Source organism: Delphinapterus leucas, chromosome 11 (assembly GCF_059928025.1).
Source record: "Delphinapterus leucas isolate spDelLeu-1000000601 "Yukka" chromosome 11, BTC_Dleu_Yukka2, whole genome shotgun sequence".
NCBI classification, from domain to species: Eukaryota; Metazoa; Chordata; class Mammalia; order Artiodactyla; family Monodontidae; genus Delphinapterus; species Delphinapterus leucas.
Window position 1 is genome coordinate 18,262,265 of NC_143139.1, and position 23,014 is coordinate 18,285,278.

At 38.0% G+C, this 23,014-nt stretch overlaps 1 protein-coding gene and 1 pseudogene across 2 annotated transcripts in view; one reads left to right on the top strand and one right to left on the bottom strand.

Annotated features, from left to right (window-relative positions):
- Positions 1 to 9,755: 9,755 nt before the first annotated feature.
- Positions 9,756 to 16,987, bottom strand: LOC111176843 (S-phase kinase-associated protein 1-like; annotated as a pseudogene). Its single transcript, XR_016394882.1, has 3 exons — positions 15,825 to 16,987; positions 11,904 to 12,387; positions 9,756 to 11,682 (listed from the first exon to the last, which is right to left on the bottom strand). The product of XR_016394882.1 is annotated as an S-phase kinase-associated protein 1-like (transcript).
- The window catches only part of ETNK1 (ethanolamine kinase 1), a 73,020-nt gene continuing 66,096 nt past the window's right edge, over positions 16,091 to 23,014 (top strand). The window contains exon 1 of the mRNA XM_022577769.3: positions 16,091 to 16,513. Within this exon, the coding sequence (XP_022433477.1) occupies positions 16,358 to 16,513 (156 nt within the window). The 5' untranslated portion in view covers positions 16,091 to 16,357. The remainder of the gene's footprint in view (positions 16,514 to 23,014) is intronic.

Here is a 23,014-nt window from a genome sequence, read left to right on the forward strand (position 1 = left end):
TTTTATTATAAATCATTAATCACAATTCACAAGTGGTATTTCTAGCATGATAAAATTAAGTGAAACAAATAATGTAACAGTTCTGGTACACAATGTATTTGTTACTAATGTTACTACCAGGTGATTCATATATATTATAAATTATTTTCTTCTGAAGTATCTTATGGGTTCTTAAACTCTCTACAGGCTCAAAGTTTTTCAAAGCCCTTTTGTCAGAAAAATACACATAACTAGTTTTAAATAGTCTCCCCTCAATATAGTATAAACATAAAGCTTATATTTTTCTAAATGACTTGAACTCATATCAAATCCCCCTGCCTCATCTCTTAAGGACATCCCAGGCAGAGCCCAGAGCTTTCCAATCATATTTAAAATTCAGCCTCATTTGACCCACTTCTGCTCACCCAAGTGCCCCTCTTCCCCCGTCTTGGCCAGTTTGTAGCCTGAGGGACTGAAATGGAAAGCAAAGCTCTGTTCTTTTATTCTTTGTTAGATGTCTTGCCAGACAAGTATGGCAGGATCTTCAGCACAACTCTAATGAAGTATAGACTGTGGGCTCTACTGTTTATTTATAGGAAGCCAATGAACCCATTAACATTTTTATTATCTACCATCATATATCATCATTTCACAATTTGAAGCATGTGGCTGCCTCTTTATAACTTTACAACCCTGTTCATTCAAGAAATATTTATTGATTACCCACTCTGTGTTAAATGCTGTTCTACAGGTCAAACCATAGCACAAGCAAAACTTTTGGTTTCATTTGATTTCATATTTCTTTAAGGTGTCTTCCTAGGTAGTCCAAACAGATATTTTACTTTTTTATTGATGCAAATTCTAAGTTGCTTCGAAGTATTTCAAGGTCCCCATTGAGACTGACAGTTCAGGTTGACTTAAAGTGACCAACATTTATAACAACAGCACAGGTATATTGAGTAGGTACTATGTGCCAGTGTGTTAAGTTATTTACTTGTTTTATTTAATCTGGATAGTAATCAGGTAAGCTAGCTAATCATGTTATTCTCATTTTACAATGAGAAAACTGAGTGTGAGTGGTCATTAAACTAGCCTGATTTTATTGCTAAGTTAGCCTTGCACTCTGATTCAAAAGCCAGCTGAGCTAGTCCAGCTGTCTGATTGGATCCATGATATGAATTTAGGCTCCACCCCTTGTAAATTACTTCACCTTTGTGTGTGTCAGTTTTCTCATTTGTAAAATGGAAATAACCACTATATCCTTCTCATAAGTTTTTTAAAGATAAATTAAGGTAAAATAAATATAGCCCTTAGAATAATCTGGCACACAGTACATATTATTAAAAAATCTTAACAATTACAAGTATGTAATCCCTTACCAGAAAACCATGAGGTTTGATATGTTTCGGAATTCAGAATTCTTCAGATTTTACAAAAGTAAATGAGTGCATTTACCAAAATTTATATAACATTTTCAGCAGAGTCTGGGAACCTCCCATAAGCAAAGAAATGAATATATCTGACTTAAACTTGTTAATTCACGTGGAGTGGAACAAATGAGGACTCTACGTAGTTTGATTTCACTTCAGGTCTGAATTTGGTACCCAAATAGCTTGGGCCAAATGTAAAAAAAATATATATATATATATATATATATATTTATTTGGCTTTTAGAGACTTTGGGTTTTGAGAATTTTAGTAAAGGGCCTATTATTAACAACTAAGTTATATTACCTATACCAAAATGGTCAGAATCATCTCTTCTTCAGGCTCTAGAATTTCAAATGGGATTCAAAGGAACATTTCTCACGTAAATTCTCCCTACTTGGCAAAATTTAACACTCAGTGATATTATTTGACATAACCAATTTCGTTTCATCTGCTTCACAAAATGTCTCTTGACTTTCCATTTCAGAGTTCCCAATAGACATTTGAAATCATTATAACATTTCTGCTAGTTCCCCAATACAAAGCTTTTGATTCAATTTAGATTTTATCATATGCTGCGAAGTTTCAAAAAACATAAAAAATCTTCCCAAACCTTAATCATTTTGGTGCTGTAATCTAAACCTTTTCTAAAGTCATAAGTAACATTCAGGATACACTGGGTTTTACTGCAGCTAACATACAGTCCCCCAGATCTCCATGACTTAAACAATAAGGGCAGATGGGCATGCACTTGGCTTATAGAAAGTTAGTCTGAAAAAGACTTTTGGGAAAGCAATATGACATCATGAATCAAATCTTAAACATAGCTATAGCTTTTGGAACAGTCATCTTATTTTTTGAATCTATCATAAGGAAGTAATCAGAAATGAAAATAAAGATACATGCACAAAGATGTTACTCAAAATGTTATTTATAATAGAGGACAATTGGGAAAAACAAAACACCTACTGAAATAGAACGATTCAACAAATTATGACACACTGCTGAAACAAATTAGGCACAAATAAATCAAAAGACATCCTGCATTCATGGATTGGAAGACTGAATACTGTTAAAATGTCCATACTACCCAAAGCAAGCTACAGATTCAGTGCAGTCCCTATCAAAATGTCAATGGCTGTATCTAATCATCATGTTGTACCCTTAAAATATTTTACAATTTTATTTGTCTATTATATTTCAATAGAAATTAATTTTAAAAATCTTTGCCAACGTTTAGTGAGGTGAGAAAATTACACATATAGTATGTGCTGTAACTATATTTTGTTTCTGTCATTTAGGGAGACCTAAATAGTCCTTCCTTTTAGACTCAATAAATTCAATTTATTTAGTAAAATTGAAAAGAATCAAAATTCACATGGAACCATAAAGGACTCTATATTGCCAAAACAATCTTGATAAAGAAGAATAAAGCTGGAGACCCCACACTCCCTGATTTCAAAACATATTACAAAGGTACAGTAATCAAAACAGCATGGTACTGGTGTAAACACAGGCATATAGACCAGTAGAATAGAATAGAGAACCCAGAAATAAACCCATACATATATATTGAAATGATCTTTGTCAGGGGTGCCAAGCTGTATTGTATACAATGGGGAAAGGATAGTCTCTTCAAAAAATGATAATGGGAAAACTGAATATCCACATGCAAAAAAATGCAACTGGTCTCTTACACCAACACAAAGATCAACACAAAATGGATTAAAGACTTAAGCATAAGACCTGAAACTAAGTAAAATTCCTGGAAGAAAGCTTAGGGGAAAAACTTCATAACATTTGTCTTGGCAATGATTTCTTGCATATGGCACCAAAGCACAGACAATGAAAGGAAAAATAGACTAATGGGAGTATGTCAAACTACAAAGCTTCTGTGCAGCAAACAATCAACAGAGTGAAACACAACCTATGGACTGAGAGAAAATATTTGCAAACCATATATCTGAAAAAGAAATAATATCTAAAATATAGAAGAAACTCCTACAGCTCAATAGCAAAAATGGGTTAAGGACTTAATACATAGATATTTCTTTTTTTTTTTTTTTTGCAGTATGCGGGCCTCTCACTGCTGCGGCCTCTCCCGTTGCAGAGCACAGGCTCTGGACGCGCAGGCTCAGCGGCCATGGCTCACGGGTCCAGCCGCTCCACGGCATGTGGGATCTTCCCAGACCGGGACATGAACCCGTGTCCCCTGAATCGGCAGGCGGACCCTCAACCACTGCGCCACCAGGGAAGACCTGTACATAGATATTTCTTTAAAGAGGACATACAAATGGCCAATGGGTATATAAAAATATGTTCAGCATCACTAATCATCAAGGAAATGCCATCAAAACTACAATGAGATATCATCTTACACTTGTTAGTATGGCCATTATAAAAAGAAAAGTGTTGGTAAAGATGTGGGGAACTAAAAGATCCCGCATGCCACAACTACGACCCAGCACAGCCAAATAAATAAATAAATATTTTGAAAGAAGGAAAGAAAGAAAGAAAGGAAGGAAGGAAGAAAGAAAGACAGGGAAAGAAAGAAAAAGCAATCATGACCTCTGTTAAGGCAATGGCATCTATCTTCCTAATTCCTTTTCTGCTCCCACAAAGACACACACACACACAATGTTTTAAATTGAAAAGACATTATATACATTTTATTTTGTTTTCATTTCAAAATGTACAATTTTGAAACCACATTTTAATTTATTGATTGCATAAATTTGTGCTACACAGGCATATCACAAATCATCTAGTTTTGAATATTTAGATTACTTTCAAACTTCACTATTTTAAATAGCTCAGAGCAGCTGTAAATACTTGGGAAGAAAAGCGAAAATAATCTGAAAAAATTCTGAAACAGATAAAAATTTTAAACGATGTATGAAGTAAACGGGGCATCACGTGTGTGAAATTTAAAATTACTGGAAATATGTTTTGATCACTTTGTCATTTTGCTCACTTGCGTTTTTTTGGGTTTTTTTTTTCTGGTCGCTTGGCTCGTGGGATCTTAGTTCCCCGACCAGGGATTGAACGCTGGCCTTCAGTAGTGAAAGCACTGAGTCCTAACTACTGGACCACCAGGGAATTCCTCATTTGCTATGGTGATTAAATTACTTTTAACCAAATCATCTGGAGCTAAAGTTATTGATAATTATTGCTGAGTAAAAAAAAAAAAAAAAATACAGGATATTTCTTTATACATGTTAATATTTTATAGTTTAAAAAAATGAGTGTGTACTATAGGAGAAACATTCTTACACATCTCTATTCCTGGGTAATTTATTCTTTTGGATGCAATTGCCAATACGATTAAAACAATTTTTTTCTCCCAAACTAGTTATTGGCAGTACATAAGAATCCCATTTATGTTTGCATATTCTATAACAGCTAAGATAGCCTTGGCTAAGCTGAAAGAGAGATTAATTTTATGGGGCTTGTGCCCACCACCCCCTTTCCCCTCCTTGGGGTTTTTTTTTTCAATGAAAAATACAGTGCTTATTTTCTCTTTTTTAATTTTGATGGTAAACACAAAATCATAAATTAACCTACAAGTGTGAGTTCTGATTTAGCAGAGGCCTATCTTGTGATACTGTTTTCATATCAATTATTTACCAAATATCTTTACTGTATTTTTAATTTCCTTTTTGCCTTAGTTTTTATTTAGAAGAATATTCATTTGATCTTCCCTGGTGGCGCAGTGGTTAGGAATTCGCCTGCCAATGCAGGGGACATGGGTTTGAGACCTGGTCCGGGAAGATCCCACATGCCATGGAGCAACTAGGTCCACGAGCCACAACTACTGAGCCCGCGTGCTACAATTACTGAAGCCCGTGCTCTGCAACAAAGAGAAGCCACAGCAATGAGAAGTCCGTGCACAACAAAGAGTAGCCCCCACTCGCTGCAACTAGAGAAAGCCCACACGCAGCAACGAAGACACAACACAGCCAAAAATAAGTAAATAAATAAATAAATTTATTTTAAAAACAGAGCATTTCTATCACCCCTGAAAGTTTCTAAAAGAAAAGGAATATTCATTTGCCTCTTAATGTTGTGCTCTTCTTTTTAACATCAGGTTAATAATTTTGCTTTTGTATGATTTGTCATGTTGTTTTGTTTTGTTTTAATTTTTTTTTCTATTTCTTTTCTTTTTTTTTTTTTTTGACTGCGCTGCCAGGGAATTCCGGTATGTGTCCTGTTTTAACATTTATTATTTTGTGATCAAGATACAATTAATATGGGCTTCCCTGGTGGCGCAGGGGTTGAGAGTCAGCCTGCCGATGCAGGGGACGCGCGTTCGTGACCCGGACTGGGAGAACCCCACATGCCGCGGTGCGGCTGGACCCGTGAGCCATGGCTGCTGAGCCTGCGCGTCCGGAGCCTGTGCTCCGCAACGGGAGAGGCCACAACAGTGAGAGGCCGGCGTACCACACACACACACAAAGATACAATTAATATTAAAAGAATAATTTGTATCTATAGAAATACATAAGTTTTGTATTCTTTTTATGGCTAATTAGAACACTTTACATTATTTGAACTTTTTTTTTTTTACCACTCTGCCTCTTCCTCTTTTCTCCTCAACCCAACTTTTTATTTTTTCCATATGAAGGTCTGTGTATTAGCCACCTCTTACATATTTGTTTCAGACATACGGTTTTGGGTCAAGAATGTGTACCTTGATTGGGCTATTTTTATCGCTGAGCACTGACTCAGGGGTGCTGGAGTGGGTAGAAACTCCTGCTGGTTTTCTACAATGTCTCATACTTGTCACATGTAAGTATATTAAAAAACCCTAGAACTGATCCTTAAGTAACCCCATCTGGCACATTTCGGCATCCATGGTACTTTTAACCATTTGGATAAGATATTCAGTCAGTTTTCTTTCTAATTTATAATACTGGATCCTAGGCCATATGGTCCTAATGTGTTGACAAGAAGAAAGAATCACATCTCACCAAAGTCCAAACACATGAAATCTGATGTTTTCTCATTATCGCTAATGGCCTGACACCATCATAAAAGTTAATTAATTAGTATAGTAGGCTTTGTTCTCTTTAAACCATCAGAATTTTGCCTTACTGTATTTAAATCTCTTCTGGATGGTTACTATTGGTTGGTTTAAATAATCTGTTACAGTATATAGTAGTTACCTAGGCAATCCTGGTTTATCTCACCAGTTTATGATTAATAGGGCGACATTCTGCCCATCTTCCTTGAAAAACTAGTATTTCTTTTAACTCTTTAGCAATCTTCAGAGTTTTCATTATCCATCAATCCTCCAAATTAATGGCCTGTCTCCTCGCATCTGCTCTGGTTTTAGGTACCTTGCAGACATTATCACTGAGCTGCCAGTTACTGCCTCATTCCTCATTCCCTGCTATTGTGCTCTCTTTCCAGGTCTTGTTACTTAGAGCAGCTTTAAAATATACAAAGGGAAGAAAGGAGAGTAACACGAGCTGACCTAGTGGATCACAAAGGGCCAGAGAAAGTAGGTCCTTGATATTTTCCTTACCCTTCCTCCAGAATATTCTCCTCTAGTCTCTGATACACCTCTCCCAAGGCAAGAAGAGAGAAGCTTCCTTCGTTACGCAGACCCCCAAACCATAACTTAGTTCTAGATTTTGAAATTCCTTTGCTGAACTAAGGTTTAAGCATTGGAACAATACCCCTGAACGAAGTTAAGAAAGACTTTTACCTTTTATTATCTAATAATAATACATCATCTCATTTAATAATAGCTAATTATTATGTACCATTTCATTTAATCCAGATGAAAACTTAATAATAATATTTGAGCCTTTACTAGGACCAGGCATTATCCTGAAGATTTGATAATCTATTTAAATCTCCGCAGGCCTGTTATTAGCACTATTTTGCAGATGGGGAAACTGAGGTTAAAGGAGATTAAATAAATTACTCAAATTCTACAGCAGGATCGTCTACTTACAAAGCTCAAATTCTTTTCATCCCCTTCATTATCTGTCCAGTTTCTGTATAACATGCTTTAATGAGCTAGAAAGTAAAGTTTCATCCTTTGGAACAAGGTAGAGTAGAGTCTGAAGTTGGAGAAAGTGGCCCTTATTTGTTGTGTATTTTTCATGTGCTGTAGGCACACAAGTAGTAGGCATTAGCCCTTTGTAGTTTGTGTGCATACACAATTGCTCTGAAATCCTTACTTCCAACTATCAAAATACAGTTTCAAACACTTCTTATGGAGGACCGAATAGTAATGAGAATAGAGATATTAAATGTTTAACTTGGGAATTGGTGTTTAAGCTATTGGGTACATTTGGGAGAAAGTTGGAATGGTAATAAAACAATACAGAGTGATTCAGTATACATTAGGAGTCTGAAAAAATTGCTTTAAAGTATAATGCAGAACATATTTAGCCTGTCATCCATTTTATTATTCAACAAATAATTATCAAGTGCCTATTAAATGACAATCATCAGCTAAGTCCTGGAAAAATGGATTTAAAAAACCACAGGATTTTTTTGTTGTTGTTGGCCATGCTACATGGCTTGTGAGATCTTAGTTCCCTGACCAGGGATTGAACCTGGACCCATAGCAGTGAAACACTGGACCAACAGGGAATTCCCTGTTTCTTCATTTTTAAAATGATGTTTTTTGCCACTGATTTATATAGAATTAAGATGAAATATTGATCAGCACTTGTGAACTTTTAATTAATACCACTTAAATAACAATAATAAGGAATTCCCTGGCTGTCCAGTGGTTAGGACTCCATGCTTTCACTGCTGAGGGCCCCAGTTCAATCCCTGGTCAGGGAACTAAAATCCTGCAAGCCGCTGCACTGCATGGCCAAAAAAAAAAAAAAACACCAAAAAAGATAGGAAAAAAATAAATGACAATAATAAAAACTGCTAAATCAATTTTAGCAAATACTGTGAAAAATATGATTTCAACATTATTTTTTAATTAATCTGCTTTTCCTCACTGATTTAAACTATTAATCTTTATTACGTATAGAATACCCATTTATACATGGATTTTTCTTTTTTGGGATCTGTTTATTTCTGTGCCAGCCTCTCAACTTATGCTTTTATAATATGATTCAATATTTGGTAAGGTGTATTCCCTCTCATTACCCATATATCTTTAAAAACATTTTTTCCCCTTACATATTTTAGATTCTTATAATTAGGAAACACTTGAAATATTTCTGTTCTACTAAATCCACAATTGTAATTTACGATATGCAAGATACTGTCTTGAGACCATGGAGACTATTAAGAGAAAAATGATAGAATCTTGCTACTAAGGAATTAGTCTATTATATGAAATAGAGTTATAATCTGATTCTAGGAACATGAAAAAGAGGCAAGCTAGAACAAGCACTGATAGACATGTTTTATAGAGTTAAATATTTATTAGCTTTTATTAATATAGCTAAGCATACATGTGTTTGTTATAGTAGCTTTATAGACGGCCAGCTCCCTTAGGCTCTCTTAAAGCTGTGAAGAGCAGAACACGTGTAGCTTCATTTTTATGTAACATCTGAAAATCCAAACACCTAGAGGCTCTTTCTTTTTCATTTTTTTAGAGGGGGAGCAGTAGAGCAGAGCATGCACATCCTTGAACACCAGGGATCACAGGTGTTCTGGATTTCTGAATCTTCAGCTCAGTCTACAATGACATTAACCCTGATTCTCCGTTAGGCGTACAAGAGCGGCTTCATTTTAAACTTGTGTTCAGTTTGGGGGATGATCTAGCTATTAGACACGTCCATATAATCTCGTTTCACATAATATTTTCTTCTGCAAACTCTTTATGCTATTACTCTGCTAACTAAAGTTAACTCCATTGTCATTAAAATATTTATGACTAGAGCCTTTGGATGTATATTCAGTGATCCTTTTATTCCCTCATACAAAATGCTTATTATGTAGCAAGTTATAAACATTTTACTAGTCTTTTATATGTGGCACAGTCTTTATGATTTAAATCTACAGTGTGGGTGGCACAAGGCAGAATTTTTTAGGTGTTCTAACAGATGCATAAAAGAAGTAAATTTAGATTAGGAAAATCCATATAAGCTCCGTGAAGATGATTGCTGGAGGTTAAGCTCTGAAGAGTGAGTGCGATTTCAAGAAGCAGAGAATGAGACAAAAACAGGTGGAGAGAGAAGAAACAGAGAAGTCAGCTATTTGCAAACTAACCAGAGGTATGGTTGCTGTTGGGTCCTCAAAGCTACTGTTTGATTTCTGACTTCTAGGGCCACTGTTGTCTCCTGAATGTATGTATAAGTAGATAGATGTATTCCACCTACCATCATTAGTCTGTTGTAGGATATTTCTTATCTATTTATCCATCTATCTATTATCTATCAATCATCTATCTAATTATTTGCTTACTGAGGGACAGCTGGGTTGTTGCCAGTTATAAGCCATTAGGACTAATACTGCAGTGTACATTCTTGTACACACTTCCTCATGTACATATGTGGGATTTTTGTATATACCTGGAATTGAAATTGGTGGATGGTAAAGAATGCCTATCTTCAACTTGATTAAATACTGCAAAATTTCTTTCCATAGTTTTATTTTTTTTAAATAAATGTATCTTCCCACCAGTAATGTACACTTGGCCCTGTCAGAATTCAAAAACTTTTCCAATCTATTGGATGGATATAAAATGCTGTCTGTTGTTGTTTTAATTTGCATTGCCTTGATTATTAGTTATAGAAGTATTATTTTTGTAAGCTTATTTGCTGTTTGGATTTCTTCTGAAAATTAATATTCTTTTCCCATTTTTCTCTTGGGTGGTTTGGCTTTCTTATTGATTAGTGGTATTCTGAATACTAATTCTTTTTTCATCATATATGTCACAATTATCTTTTATCTTTTTTATGACTTAATTTCATGAAGTTTTAAATTTTAATGTTTTCAAATTTGTCAGTCCTTTTCTTTCAGGGTGTTTGCTCTATGAGACTTCTTTAGAAAATCTTTCCTTAACTTGCAGTCATGGAGACTTGATCCTATATTTCTATATTTTCTTTTTCTTTTTTTTTTATGTGATTTACTTTTTATTGAAAGTATCTTGCATTTGTGACTGATGCTTTCTGGGTTATGCCATACATTTTAACATTAAAGGTTAAACTATTTCTTACATGCAAGTAGTGTTTATGGTTTTCCCCACATAGGATTACTGATTATAAAAAGATGACACACCACATGGGTTAAGTGTCTTTTTTAATTGAAAAGCCAGCAAACTGTCTAATTCTGTTTCCTCACAAAACACAAACTGAGTAGTAACTGAGCCTCTAGCCAACATATTCAAAGCTGAGAGGATTAAAAATGCAAAAACAAGTCCTCAGATCCAATTAACGGAGCCCTGCTACATACAGGCTAATCAATACCAGTGGTACTCTGACTCCAGGAAGCTGGAAGACATTCTGATAACCCCACTCTGATAACATTTACCTCAAGTAGCCTTTTTCCAGTTTCCAACTCATGAATAAAGATAATACATTGTTAATTCTATTTCAGAAAATTTTTTGCAAATTGTTTTACTTACAATGCCAACTTTTAAAGAAGTTTTTTAAAAATTTATTTAATTTATTTTTGGCTGCATTGGGTCTTTGTTGCTGCATGTGGGCTTTCTCTAGTTGCGGTGAGCAGGGGCTTCTCTTGTTGCAGAGCACAGGCTCTAGGCGCCCGGGCTTCAGTAGTTGCAACTCGTGGACTCTAGAGCGCAGGCTCAGTAGTTGTGGCGCACGGGCTCAGCTGCTCTGTGGCATGTGGGATCCTCCCAGACCGGGGATCAAACCCATGTCCCCCGCATTGGCGGGCGGATTCTTAACCACTGCACCACCAGGGAAGTCCCTACAATGCCAACTTTTAAAAGTCACTAAACTAAAGTTAACTGGACAATAAACTAGGCAGAAATTGCTTTACAAAAAGAGGGAGAGCCCAAAATGCTACTTTCTATAGAGAACCCACAGTTCAATTTTATTCAGAGCAAAGAAGAAAGAACTTTTGATCATACTAGAAGAGACTGAGCCATAAGTTTGGAATCAGTACTGAAACTACACATGCAATGAGGACAACATTCTGCTAATACAACTGATTTGCTGCTGCATTTGTGGACCGTTTTTCTAATATTAACAACTATAAACAAAGCAGTGCAACTAGTATTTGGAACAATCCTTACAGTGTTACAGCATCAGACACAAAATGTCACTTCTCACACCACTGGTTCTCTTTGTGTACCTGGGCTTCCTCTTCTTCAGTAAAATCTTTTTTTTTTTTTTTATTTGTGGTACGTGGGCCTCTCACTGCTGTGGCCTCTCCCATTGCGGAGCACAGGCTCCAGACACACAGGCTCAGCGGCCATGGCTCACGGGCCCAGCCGCTCCACGGCATGTGGGATCTTCCCGGACTGGGGCACGAACCCATGTCCCCTGCATCAGCAGGCGGACTCTCAACCACTGCGCCACCAGGGAAGCCCCAGTAAAATCATTTTTGATATTGAATGTCTTTCGAATCTCCTCAGGAGTTTTCCCCTTGATCATATTGGCAACAGTCCTGCAGGTAACATCAAGCAAACCTTTGATGTCTAAGTAGTTTGCTGCCAATATAAGCTCAAAAAGTGTTCCTTGGTCAACTTTCAGGAATTCTTGATCCCAAACAGGGATATCATCTGTTCAGTCTTTTTTGTTCTCACCATCCTCAGGAGGAGGCGGATCATCCTTGTGGTGGGTGCACCCCTGAATGGCCTTTTTTAATATTGCTGCATTAACATTTGGCAAGGGGACTGGATCAACATCTCCTTCATCATCCATTCCCAAATCTTCCAACATGGTCTTAATAGTCACAGATTGTTTCGCAATTTCAACATCAACTTCAAATATCTCTCCACCAGAACTCTGCAACTTAATTGTAGGCATGGTGTTAGGGCTCAAGGAGATGGCGGGCCAGTGGCTGATGAGAGCAGGGTGGCATCTGCAAAAAGAAAAACAGAAAAGTGGAGAACAAGGCCAACCGATCCTATATTTTCTTATACACTTTTTTCATTCATTCATTCACATTTTGAAAATAACTACTGCCGTGTCAAAGACATAAGTATGAACTAAAGCCTCTAGTTTACAGGAGGGTTCACTCTTTGTGTTGTACCTTTCTATGGGTTTTGTAAAATTCATGTCATCTATCTGCCATTACAGTATCATACAGAGTAGTTTCACAGCTCTAAAATTCCCTGTGCCCCATCTATTCATCCTTCCTTCCCTCTGGCTAGACACTTGGCAACCACTGATGTTTTTATTGTGTCTAATATTGTTTTGCTTTTTCCAGAATGTAATACAGTTGGAATCATTTTATAGCCTTTTCAGATTGGCTGCCTTGACTTAACAATATGCATTTAAGGTTCCTTTTTTTTTGGTGGATTGATCCCTCATTCCTTATTATTGCTGAATAATATTCCATTGAATAGATGTACCAGTAGTTTTTGTTGTTGTTGTTTTAGTTTTTTTTATTCTTACTCACCTATTCACAAATATCTTGGTTGTTTCCAAGTTTTGGCAATTATGAAGATTCTATAAATATTCATGTGCAGGTTTTTTGTGTGGATGTATGTATGTTTTCAACTCATTTGGGTAAATATCAAGGAGAATGATTATGGATCACATGGTAAGACTATGTTTATCTTTGTAAGAATCTTCCAGACTCTTCCAAAGTGGCTGTACCATTTTGCATCCCACCAGTGATGAATGAGAGGTCCTGTTTCTGTACATCTTCACCAGCATGTGTTGTATTTTGGATTTCAGCCATTCTAATAGGTGTGTAGTGTTATCTCGTAGTTTTAAGTTGCAATTCCCTAATGACATGATGTTGAACATGTTTTCATATGCTTGTTTGCTGTCTGTATTTCATCTTGGGGTGAGGTGGCTGTTCTGATCCTTTGGCCATTTTTAAACTGGGTTGTTTTCCAATTGTTACGTTTTCAGAGTTATTTGCATATTTCAGATACAAATCTTTCATCAGATATCTGTTGTTGCAAATATTTTCTCCCAGTCTGTGTCTTGGATTTGCACTCCCTTAACACAGAGAAGTTTTTCACAGAGCAGAAGTGTTAAATTTTAATTAAGCCTGTAAGCAGATAGGCTAGGGGGTCCCCAGAGAAAGAAAACCAGGCATGGCTTTCTTGACATAAGAGAAGCCATTTTTGGCCTAAGCCATTTTGTGATCTAAGCTTGGCTGCAATGCTTGCCCTTGAACAGGTCTCAGTGATTAATGATCTTAAGGGAACAAAGGAATGTAGCAACAGTGGAAAAGCAGTCAAGCAGCAGCAGTTCAGCTATAAAAGTCCTAGTTCCTCCTCAGTGGATATACATAATCTGATACATATCTTTGAGTTGTTCTACAGGAACTAAGCCCCCACCCCACCCCCCGCCCTTTAGTCCAAGACTAAAGCTTGGACTCTGTTGACCTTTGCCCCAATAATATGCTGAATTCTCCTTAACTCAAGCATATTCATGAATATGCCTGTTCCCTTAGCTTAAAACTTCTCCAATTTTGCTGTTCGAGGAGACATTGCTTTGGGAAAGATCCCTGGTGTTCTCACTTGGCTGCAAGTAATAAATACTACCTTCTCCAGCTCTTTGCCTTGGTTGTGTCTTTTGGCTTGACACCCACGAAGAGGCAAACCCAGGTTTTGGGTAACAGTGGGATCAAAAAAATTTTCCCATACAAATAGCAGTTATTCCAGTACTGTTTCTCCATCCTTTCCTAATTTTCAATGCCGCTTTTATCATATTCAAAGATCTCACACGTGTGTAGGTCTTTTTCTGGAATCTTTATCATGCTCCACTTGTCTATTTGCCCATTCTTAAACCGTTATATCATAAATCCTGGTAGGATGTGTTCTCCCAACTTATTCTCTAACCCTTCCGCCCCCACAAAGAATTATAGCAGCTTCTCTTCGACCTTAAGTTTTGGTGTGAATTTTAATGCCACTTTAACAAGTTCTGTGAAATACGCAATTGAGATTTAATTGTAACTGCACTGTACTTATTTGTTTGTTCAGTGAAAACAGATCTTTTTAATAAGTATCTTTTCTTATTCGTGGATATGGTTCATTTCTCCATTAATATAATTTCATCCATAAGGGTCTTACACATCTTTTGTTAGTTTTATTCTTAGGTACCTAATAGGTTTTTTTTTAGGTCTTTCTAGTTATTAATGGATGCTTCATTAAAATTACAAACTTGTATAATCCCCCAAATAATTTTTGTAATTTGCTATTAAATCATTTCACAATTCAAACCATAGCTTCAAAATTCTTAAAATGCCAACTGTTTAATAATAAAAAATACAAATTATACAAAGATACAATAGAGGGAATTCCCTGGCCATCCAGTGGTTAGGACTTCACGATTTCACTGCCGAGGGCCTGGTTGGATGGGGAGCTAGGATCCAATACCCTGAGTGGTGCCGCCCAAAAAATTAAAAACCAAAAAAACCCAACAACAACAGATACTACCTGAAATTTGAAATTAGTATATTGATTATTTCTCCCCAAATTGAAAGGAATGCATAATTTAGAGTTTCTCCTAGTATACGATTTAAAAAAGAGACTAAGTCTGGAAAATGTTGAATCAACTGTCTTGCTGTCTATAAAACTCTCTTCTCCTTTTTAATTTATGAAGTTTAACTTTATTGATAGTGAGCTATTTATTTTGTGATTTACAATGGTAAGTAGGTTCTTTCTGAACAATCAGAATGTAAACTGATGCTGATGAGATAAACATTTTGACTGTTAAGCTGAGTCCAGTTAGCGACTTAATTTACCACTAACAAACGTATTCACCATTTACCAAATGCTGCAGGCAACACCTTAAGAGGTCAAATCTCAACCCATTTTCCTGAAATCACTGGGAAAATTAGGAGGTCCCAATAAATTACTTGTGGATTACCCAGTTTCCAATATTCCCGTAGCAGGGGAATTAGGTGCTATAAGACAATGAGACTAAAAGTTTGAAGGTAGCCCTTTCAAGGCCCACTCAGGGATACCCTGAAACAGGCATCTAGCGGCTGAGCCCCAAAATTCCATTCCTTCCATCTTCATCCTACACTATAACCTGTTTTGGCTGACTCTGAATAACTCTCGGTATGATCAAACATCTGACCTTAAAAACACATCTTGAAGTGCAGTCGCTTTCTTACCCAAATATCTTAACTGTCCCAAATACCATGATCTCCGTACACTGCTGATGGGAATTTAGTTGCCAACCCAACCATGTGGTTAGTCCTCAGTACACAGGGGTTCCGAGATCAAGGAGACCCAGTTAACCCAGCTTGCCCAGACTCAGGCCAAATTCAGAGGCTGATCTTGGAGTTATTTCAGGGCACTTCCCTCGCTTCCCAGAAAAACTCAGACCTACCTCAAACCCAGACCCCAAGACCCTCCCGATCAGGTGAGCTAAAGCTTCAGTGCCTTTCGTTCGGGGTTTTGCAGGGCTCAGGATCATTCCAAGCGGGAGCCCCACGTTTTAAAGACTAGCAGCACGCACCGCACTGTCCGTTAACGGCCGAAGAACCTAACTCCAGGCACTAGGCCCATTGTGCCCGCGGCTAGAAACTCCGCCTTGATCCTAACGCAGCCAAGGCCCCGCCCCGCGCGTGACGCCAGCGTCAGGCCAGTCCCGGCATGCTCCGCGCCCGCCGGCGGCCGAGCGCAGACAAGACGGATATTCCCCGTGAGCAGTCGCTGGTCAGTTCAGCCGCTATCCAGACCTGGGTCGGCGAGAGTGCCGCCACCAGCTGTTCTCATACCGCTCTGCCGTTATTCTGAACGCCCCCAGCCCTCCCGCGAGGGCGCCCCGGGACGGAAGGATCCAGCAGCCTGTCGGCGCCCGCCGTTCTCGTGGTCGCCGTCGCCGTCGTAGTTGTGGTAGTCTCTGCCGTAGCCTGGGCCATGGCCAATTACATCCACGTCCCGCCCGGCTCCCCGGAGGTCCCCAAGCTGGACGTCACGGTGCAGGATCAGGAGGAGCAGCGCTGCCGGGAGGGGGCCCTGAGCCTCCTGCGACACCTGCGGCCGCACTGGGACCCTCAGGAGGTGACCCTGCAGGTAACGCCCACACCTCAGCCCCGGGTCTCAGCCGACCTTGACGCGGCCCCGGGGGGCCGGGGGGCGGGGGCGGTCTCACCATCCCTTCTAGTCCCCGGTGAGCCGGCAGGACCTCTGGGAACGTCGTCTCCCTCCGTTCTTTGGGAAGTGATCCTGTATTTCCTCCGTCACACCTAGGAAGGTCACTCCCCCTTCCTTCACCATTGCTTATTGAGGTCGTCCTGAGGGCGGATTTTCTCTTTCCAGAGGCGGCTACGTTCGTGACGCACCCCTTCCACCTCGGGAAGGTTCCTGTTGATCGTTGCCCCTCCTCCCACTCCCCTGTCCCTTCTAAGTGCGAAAAGAACCTTTTCCACTCCCTTGCGAGGGGTCCTCGCCCATTGGCCCAAGCCACCATCTCCTCGCCTTTCACAAATAATGTGGTAATTAATCTTCTCTGATCTTTTCATTTCCCTTCCCTCCCCTCCCCCGTCGGTGTACTCCCATTGATGCTCACCCTAAGTCTTACCTTCTCAAGTCCTGGGATTGGCGACAGTACTCGATTCCAAAGTAATGACCGAGGTCCTCATGGGTTCTTCGGTAGCCCTGCACACGTTATTTTATTTGTATCGGTACTTCTGAAAATGTTTTAGTCATCTTAGTGAAACTAACAATATCTGATGTTAGAAGGATCAGCGGCTTGTGAATATTTCTTTTTCCTGAGCCACAGTATTCATATAGATAGACAAAAATTGGGAGAAAAAGTCCTTAAGAACCTATGCATTTTTTAATAGCTTATTTCTAATAAGTTACGATTAAGCATACATGAAGTTTATTTTGAATACTAATTTGTATTTAACTTTTGGAGTTTCAGGTACTGTATACGAAAATGAACCTCCTTTTCCCTTGCAAACACAAAGTAATTTTAAAGGCTGGCATATTTTAGGTTTGTTTCAAATCTGAGCAATAATGTAAGAGTATTCATTTGAAGTAGCCACATCATCTGCCTTATTTTGTTGACTGATTTGTTTCAGCAATGTTAATTGACTTAACAGTATCTCAGATTCTTTGGTAAAGTAGTCACCTATACAAAAATGAATAAAACATGAACAGTGCCCTAGGGCCCAGAACAGTTCTCGACACTTCAGCTTTCATGAATGTTGGCTTCAGTTCTTACTGCCTAGAAGAGTTAGGAGCAGATTAAAAGGACCCATATGTTTTGGAAAAAAGTTAAGACAAAAATTTTGAAAATTTAAGGGAATGTTTGTTAGCCAAGTATGTAGGACATAGTGGATCCAAAATGATTTTCATGTGTAATTAAAAAAAATAGTATATTTTCTTTAATTAAGGAAAATTAGTTTAATTGAAACTTACAATTTGAAACTCTAGACTTCTTTAGTTTATTATTCATTAACTTATTTGTAGTTTATTATAGAAGATCTTTATATTTATTAAAATGAGTTATATTCTGGCAGTCAATTATAAATTAAAGAGATATTAATTAAAAACATTGCTACTTCATGGTAAACTCTGGTACTGGCAAACCATATTACTTTTTAAGCAGAGACTTAAGAGTTTGAAGCTTTGAAGACTGGAATTTCAGTTGATGTGTTTGTCTGTAGAACAGCAGGAATAGCTACCCAGAGGTACATTAGGTGTGTTTTTAATCATTTAATCCCCCGAACAACCATTTTAGATAGGTACTATCTTTTTAGGTGAAACTCAGTGAAGTAAAGCCAGGATATAGGTTTAAAAAAAAAAAAAGGATAAAATATGCTAACATCAAACTGTTTTTTGATTGTTGTACTTGGGATTGAATCTTAATCTGATACCCATGTAGCAGCTTTTGACTTTAAGACCTTTGGACTCATTGTCCAAACTTCTAATATACTTATTTGTAAGTGAAGGTAAATACTACCATTTTTTTTTGCCCTTAGAGTGATTGTTATTTAGAAATATAATCCCTCCATTTGCAAGCAAAGCTATTGATCCAGAAGCTGGAACAACTGCTAAGCAGAGTAGATGGTTATTCATCTCTCAGTATGGTAGATCTGACTCCCACATTCTAGGTCATTATAAACTCTGCTTTTATGATGCTTCAGGATTTCTTTAGTAAATATCAATGGGAATATTTTCTTTTGAGATTTGCTTTTATTTCCTTTGAGGTATAAAGATAAACATCATACCTAACATAATAGTCAACAGATTAAAACAGGTATCAGTAATGCAGCCCATATTTTAAAAAGATTTTTTCTAAAATTCTTATGTGATATAAAATGCTTTAAACATACCTTAGAAGCTTACTCTAGTAATACTTATTTTACCTGGCACTTACTCTTGACAGCTGAACTATTGAGAGCATTTTGGAAAATCCAGAAGCAAACAAAAAAAGACTTCAATGCATTCAGAATAATAGAGGGCCCAGTCTTTGCTCACAACTTATGGACACAGGGGATAATATATCTCATTTTAGATAGAGTCTTAAAAAGTTTAATTATTTTTTCGCTATCTGTGCAAAATTAAAAGAATACAATATAAAAGGAGTGGTGAGCTTTGTGGAATGTAGTATCTTACAATAGGCAGAGTGGTTCTAAAACAATACCAGTCACAATGTTTTTTATTTAATAATATTTTACTATTTATAAAGAAAGCACTTTCACATACATTCTCCCAATGACCCTGTGAGATAGATGTAGACTGTTAATATGTATTTTATAGTTAAATGAAAGTGAACTTGGGAGTTTGTAATGGTAGATCTGAGATGAGAACTCATCTTATGAATTATTGCTCTTTGAGAAAAGTTTATGTTTGTATATTATGATTAAGACAGGGAAGCCATTTCTGTGTGAAATCAGTAATTTTTAAAAAATTAAACCTTTGGCTCATAGAAAGATTTTGCTTTAAGTTCCTTAAACATAAATTTGCATTACTTTTCCACATGTGACATTATTTTGGAAACGGGATTCACTTCCGCTTTCTTTTAAGGTAGTTACTATCTAATAGTAAAGTATTTGAGTGGGTGGTAGGACCTAAGACTATTTGACTATGGCTAAGAGAGATGTGTTGTTTGATAGGTCCCTATATATGTGGATAACATGTGGCCAAAAAGTCAGGAGCCTGCTGTACTAGTTTATTTTCAGGTATTAATAGCTGTGTGGCTTGGACTGAGCAAACCACTTCACCTCTCTGGGGCCTCAGCATAGTGTAGTGGAAAGAAGATGGGTTTTTTTTTTTTTTTTTGCGGTACGCGAACCTCTCACTGTTGTGGCCTCTCCCGTTGCGGAGCACAGGCTCCGGACGTGCAGGCTCAGCGGCCATGGCTCACGGGCCCAGCCGCTCCGCGGCATGTGGGATCTTCCCGGACCGGGGCACGAACCCGTGTCCTCTGCATCGGCAGGCGGACTCTCAACCACTGTGCCACCAGGGAAGCCCAAGAAGATGGTTTTTGAGTCCTGATTCCAGCCTTTTGTCACCTTTGGCAAATTTTAAAATCTCTATAAAAAGGACTTACTCTCTACCTTGGAAAATAGTAGCATAGTAGAAAATAGTAGAATTTAACAACTATAGTACTCATAGTCATTTTACTACTGGTACTAATTTTACTACTTTACTACTAAGAGTACAGTATCAGGAGAATTAAATGAAATATGTAAAATTATACATAGTATGTTTTAGTACTCCAACTTCCCCCAGGCCCTCCCCCCACCATTTGTAAGTGGAAAGTTGTTATGAAAGAATTGTAAGCTCCTAAAATTCAGTAATTTTAACATGTATTTTTTTGTACTGGCATAATGCTACTTTTCAGCAGCATTCCTTGTAGCAGAAGGTAGCCATGGGAGAATGGAGGAGGGAAGGCTTAATAGAAGACGGGGTACCTGAACTGAGCTTGGAAGGAAAGATAGGAGATGGAATGGGGAAGTATTTCTGGGCAAAGAAAAACTGCTTTCACAAAAGCTAGACTATGAGTATCTTGGACAGAATGGTGTATGAACAAGAATAGAAGTGGGAGTGATTTTCAAATAAGGGAGTGCTTAGATACGAAGGTTTTATGCCTCTTTAAGGAGGTGGTATTTTATTATCTAGGACGTGATGGGAAGCTGGTGAATGTTTTTAAGCGGGTAAGTTATATATATTTTAGAGAAGTGGCAGATTACAATTTAGGCAGCATTCATTGAAGGAAATGCTTTGAATTGGGGATTAAGTGATCACTTACAAAGGACATTGGTGGTTTTGAAACTGATGGTTATTGCACACTAAGAGGATGCTAAATCAGTATAGTGGGTTGAAAGCACTACAGTTTAAAAAGATGAGTTAAAATAAGATGTGATAGGATAGATCAGAGCGCATTGCAAGTAATAAGGTAAGTATTATCTTGTGAAGCTTTTAGTTTTATATAAAAGTATATATGTACTGAATTAGAGGATAAATACATTTCTTTCTGTGTATTGCATTAAAAAATGTTTGTGAAAGACTACCTAGGAGAGACTTATTTTAGTACAGACAAGCGGTGCTGGGATCCAAATTAGGACAGTGGCCTTGAAGATGGAAATAAGGGACAGATTTGACATTTCAGAAAATAAATGTTCAGGACTTGTTAATTGCTTGCAGTTGAGGGAGGAAGTGGGAAGCTTAAGGGTTTTTTTTTTTTTGTGGGTGACAGAAATAAGGGAAGTAATGAAAAGTATATTTAAGGAATCAGGTTGTATTTTTCAGGATTTTATCTTTCTTTTTTTAATCTTTTGGCCACGCTGCGTGGCATGTGGGATCTTAGTTCCCTGACCAGGGGTTGAACTCACGCCCCCCTGCAGTGGAAACACAGAGTCTTAATCACTGGACTGCCAGGGAAAGTCCCCAGGATTTTGTCTTATAAGGAGTTATTTTGCTCTGATATATCTGATGGACTATAAATAGGTAAATTTTTATCACCCTTTTAAAAACTGTGAGATACAACAAACAAACAGAAAAATGAATGAAACATAAATTGTTGTAGAGTAAATACCTTCGTAACCCCAGCCCAGGGAAAGAGAAAATATTACCAGCTGCCCAGAATATCTCCCCTTTCTCTTCCTGCTCCTAACTTTTCCCTCCCTCTAGTGGTAATCACAATAGCAGTTTTAAAAAAAATTGTTAACAAACAGAATATTTTGAATTAGTCATTTTTTCCGTACTCTGAGAAAATATACTGTGTATGAATTTTTTAAATAAGAGACTATATGATCATGAAGTAATTTAGTTTTACTGAAAAGATGTATCACAATATTAAAACTTTGAGTAGAAAACTACCCACTTCCTATTCATAGTTTATTAAAAAAGTCAACTGTTTCATTTTGTTTATTACCTCCTATTTCTCCCTTAAATATTTTACATAGTTGTTGTTGAACTTTATGTACAATTTTTAAAAATTAATTTTTGTTGGAGTATAGTTGCTTTACAATGTTGTGTTAGCTTCTACTGCACAGCAAAGTGAATCAGCCATACATATACATATATTCCCTCCCTTTTGGATTTCCCTCCCATTTAGAACACCACAGTGCATTAAGTAGAGTTTCCTGTGCTATACAGTATGTTCCCATCAGTTGTCTGTTTTATACATAATATCAATAGTGTATATGTGTCAATCCCAATCTCCCAATTCCTTCCACCCCACCCCTTTCCCGCTTGGAATCCGTACATTTGTTCTCTATGTCTGTGTTTCTATTTCTGCTTGGCAAATAGGGTCATCTATACCATTTTTCTAGATTCCACATATATGCGTTAATATACGATATTTGTTTTTCTCTTTCTGGACTTACTTCACTGTATAACGCTCTCTAGGTCCATCCACATCTCTACAAATGACCCAATTTCGTTCCTTTTTATGGCTGAATAATATTCCATTGTATATATGTACCACATTTTCATTATCCATTCCTCTGTTGATGGACATTTAGGTTGTTTTCATGCCTTGGCTACTGTAAATAGTGCTGCTATGAACATTGGAGTGCATGTATTTTTTTATTTTTATTTTTTTTTGCGGTACGCGGACCTCTCACTGTTGTGGCCTCTCCTGTCGCGGAGCATAGGCTCCGGACGCGCAGGCTCAGTGGCCATGGCTCACGGGCCCAGCCGCTCCGCGGCATGTGGGATCTTCCCGGACCGGGGCACGAACCCGCGTCCCCTGCATCGGCAGGCAGACTCTCAACCACTGCGCCACCAGGGAAGCCCTGCATGTCTTTTTTAAAATAAATTTATTTATTTATTTTTGGCTGCATTGGGTCTTCGTTGCTGCGTGCGAGCTTTCTATACTTGCTGTGAGCGGGGCTACTCTTCGTAGCAGTGCACAGGCTTCTCATTGTGGTGGCTTCTCTTGTTGCGGAGCATGGGCTCTAGGCGCGCAGGACTTCAGTAGTGTGGCACACAGGCTCAGTAGTTGTGACTCACAGATTATAGAGCGCAGGCTCAGTAGTTGTGGTGCACAGGCTTAGTTGCTCTGCTGCTTGTGGGATCTTCCCGGGCCAGGGATCAAACCCATGTCCCCTGCAC